The 2,305-nt window shown below is 45.2% G+C and overlaps 1 protein-coding gene across 1 annotated transcript in view; it reads right to left on the bottom strand.

The window, feature by feature from the left end:
• LOC127750566 (meiosis-specific with OB domain-containing protein-like) overlaps positions 1-365 on the bottom strand; it is a 3,179-nt gene extending 2,814 nt beyond the window's left edge. Inside the window, exons 1-2 of the mRNA XM_052272543.1 lie at positions 296-365; positions 65-193 (exon numbers count right to left, since the gene is read on the bottom strand). Of these exons, the coding sequence (XP_052128503.1) occupies positions 65-193; positions 296-365 (199 nt within the window). The remainder of the gene's footprint in view (positions 1-64; positions 194-295) is intronic.
• Positions 366-2,305: the final 1,940 nt, after the last annotated feature.

Genomic DNA, 2,305 nt, shown 5'->3' with positions numbered 1-2,305 from the left:
CGACGCACTGGACGCTATAAAGAAGCAATTACTATGCAACATCCATAAAGCATTAAAATCTCACCAACATCTCCAATGTGAAATTGTTCAGCACAGTTTCCAATGTACGTAGGTGACCCCCAGACAGCAACATTAGCGAAGTCTGCTTCAGAATCACGAAAGGTAAAATTCCATACACCTCTCTGAGAAAGGTCTGTAGGGAGAAGCTTTTAAGAAACTAATTCATTGTTAAGGAACATTCGCGAGAGTGTGTACGAACGGTTATTACTTTTTTTAATGGTCACGATTTTCGCACTTTGACAACCTATGATAACACCGACTATAAGTGAATCATCCAGTCCAGCACATATTTCAGCCAGCGCCATTCTTCGAACCCCAACGTGAGCAGTCATTTTTCCTTCAATTTAATATTCAGTGTGCAAACCAAGAACAATGTGGTGGAATTGCGTGTGTCGGGTGAGCGGAACCGAGCTCGGCTCGGATCAACGGTTTTCCTGACGATTTCAAAAGAACTCTGTGATGCTGCGATACACGCGCTTCGATGTTATCAAAGGGTACCAACAATAGAACATAGTTAGAAAAAGTATTGTATATTTTCAAGTTCTAGAAACGATTACAAATAATTTTATCTGTTTGATACAGCCGTTTCTAGTATTTTTAAGACTTGATTTTTGCAATCTGACGCAAACAGTCAACATCACCAAGAACCGTTCTTATCTGTGTATTGGCAGCTTATCCCGGAAGCGCTGAATAGATCGAAAAATATCGTCGATTTACGGGACTTGATGCTTAAAAGTAAGTAATTGACGTCGCCGTCGAGTATAATTTGTTCGACAAAAGTCAAAGTCGAGAATTAATCTGCGCCGCAAACCCTGCGTTACGGTCACGATCGATGGGAAGGACATTTTTAATGAGGGTCTTTCGCATGCAGGGGCGGGGCGGGCGGGGCAGCAGCCGGCAGGAGACAATGAGTGAGGGTAGGGACCCCCCGGACCCCCCTCTCCCTCCGGCGGTCGTGTTACAGGCCGAAGTAATCTCACGGTTGGATAAAAACTGACTGAATAACTTTTAAAGAGACCTAGATTTTCTTGTAGGTCAAAGATACAGGTTCTGTGATACGTAGGCCAAAAGCCAATTCAATCAATGAAATTTTATGGAAAGATCTTGTAAAAACAGTCTTTCGGAACTCGCCGCTTTCAGCCAGGCTCGGGACGAAGAGCTCGGTGGGGCTAGGGTGGGGGCTGGTGGAGGGGAAAGGTGCGGTAGGGGCAACAGCAGACGATGCAGGCCCTCTACGGTACCACTACTATTTTTTTCAACTTTAAAGCATCTTTCCGTCTCGTTGAAGTAAAAGGATTCCGATCTCACAGAGTGAAACTTAACCATTGACTCGCTTGATCCCTGATGGACTGGGGGACACTGAGGGATTGTCCTTCGCCGATCCCCGCAAGTCCCTCCGGATTTTGTAGTCCCTCTGCTGTCCTTAGACAATCCTTGTGATAATCCTGACGAAATTCTGTGATATTTATGATATCCCTAGTCCCTGGGGTGTCCTTCGACTGTCCCTGGGTTTTCACTGCCTTGCCTGTATTCAGAGTCCACCGCAAACCACATCCCTGGAGGATCCTTGGGAATTTCTCCCTCAAAATACCCGGAGATTATTCTCACTCGCGGATCCCTGAAAATACCTGAGTGAGCCCTATTAAATCCTCACCCAACATCTCCAGGTATTTTCGGGAATTAACTGTAGACATCCCTAAAAAACCTCCCCAAGGATTCTGAGGGAGGAATCCCCAAGAATTCTGAGGGAGGAATCCCCAAGGATTCTAAGAGAGGAATCCCCAAGGATTCTAAGAGAGGAATCCCCAGGGATCTGCAGGAATGTGAACTTCTGCCAACCACCGCTAGATGGCGTTACTTTTTGTTATAAGTTCTCTTTCATGTATAACATCAGTTATTTGAAAGCCCTTCAAGATGTTTTATCTTATTTCCCTCGTCGTAGGCAGAGAGGACATTATGGCTATCACCTGCAGTTTACATTTTGGAATCGGATCAATAGTTTTTCCTCTGCGTTAAATCTTAAACCGCTCTCGCTGGTCATAGACAACGTTCACTCACTAGGGTGGATGGACCTCCCTAATGACAGAGTGTGCCCCGACTCCGGATATGCTCTTCCTCCGGTGAGGGGTAGCGTCTCACTCATCACGATTTTTGACTGTCGACCCATGTAATATATGTTGCTATGGATCTCCAAATAATTTGAAACTACACAGGATAAATATCAAATACGGCGTGGCATCACTAC

This window comes from Frankliniella occidentalis, unplaced genomic scaffold (genome assembly GCF_000697945.3).
Source record: "Frankliniella occidentalis isolate FOCC.00 unplaced genomic scaffold, Focc_3.1 Scaffold211, whole genome shotgun sequence".
In the NCBI taxonomy this organism is placed as follows: domain Eukaryota; kingdom Metazoa; phylum Arthropoda; class Insecta; order Thysanoptera; family Thripidae; genus Frankliniella; species Frankliniella occidentalis.
Note: the sequence above shows the minus strand (reverse complement) of the source record. Positions and strands in the feature narration are given on the sequence as shown.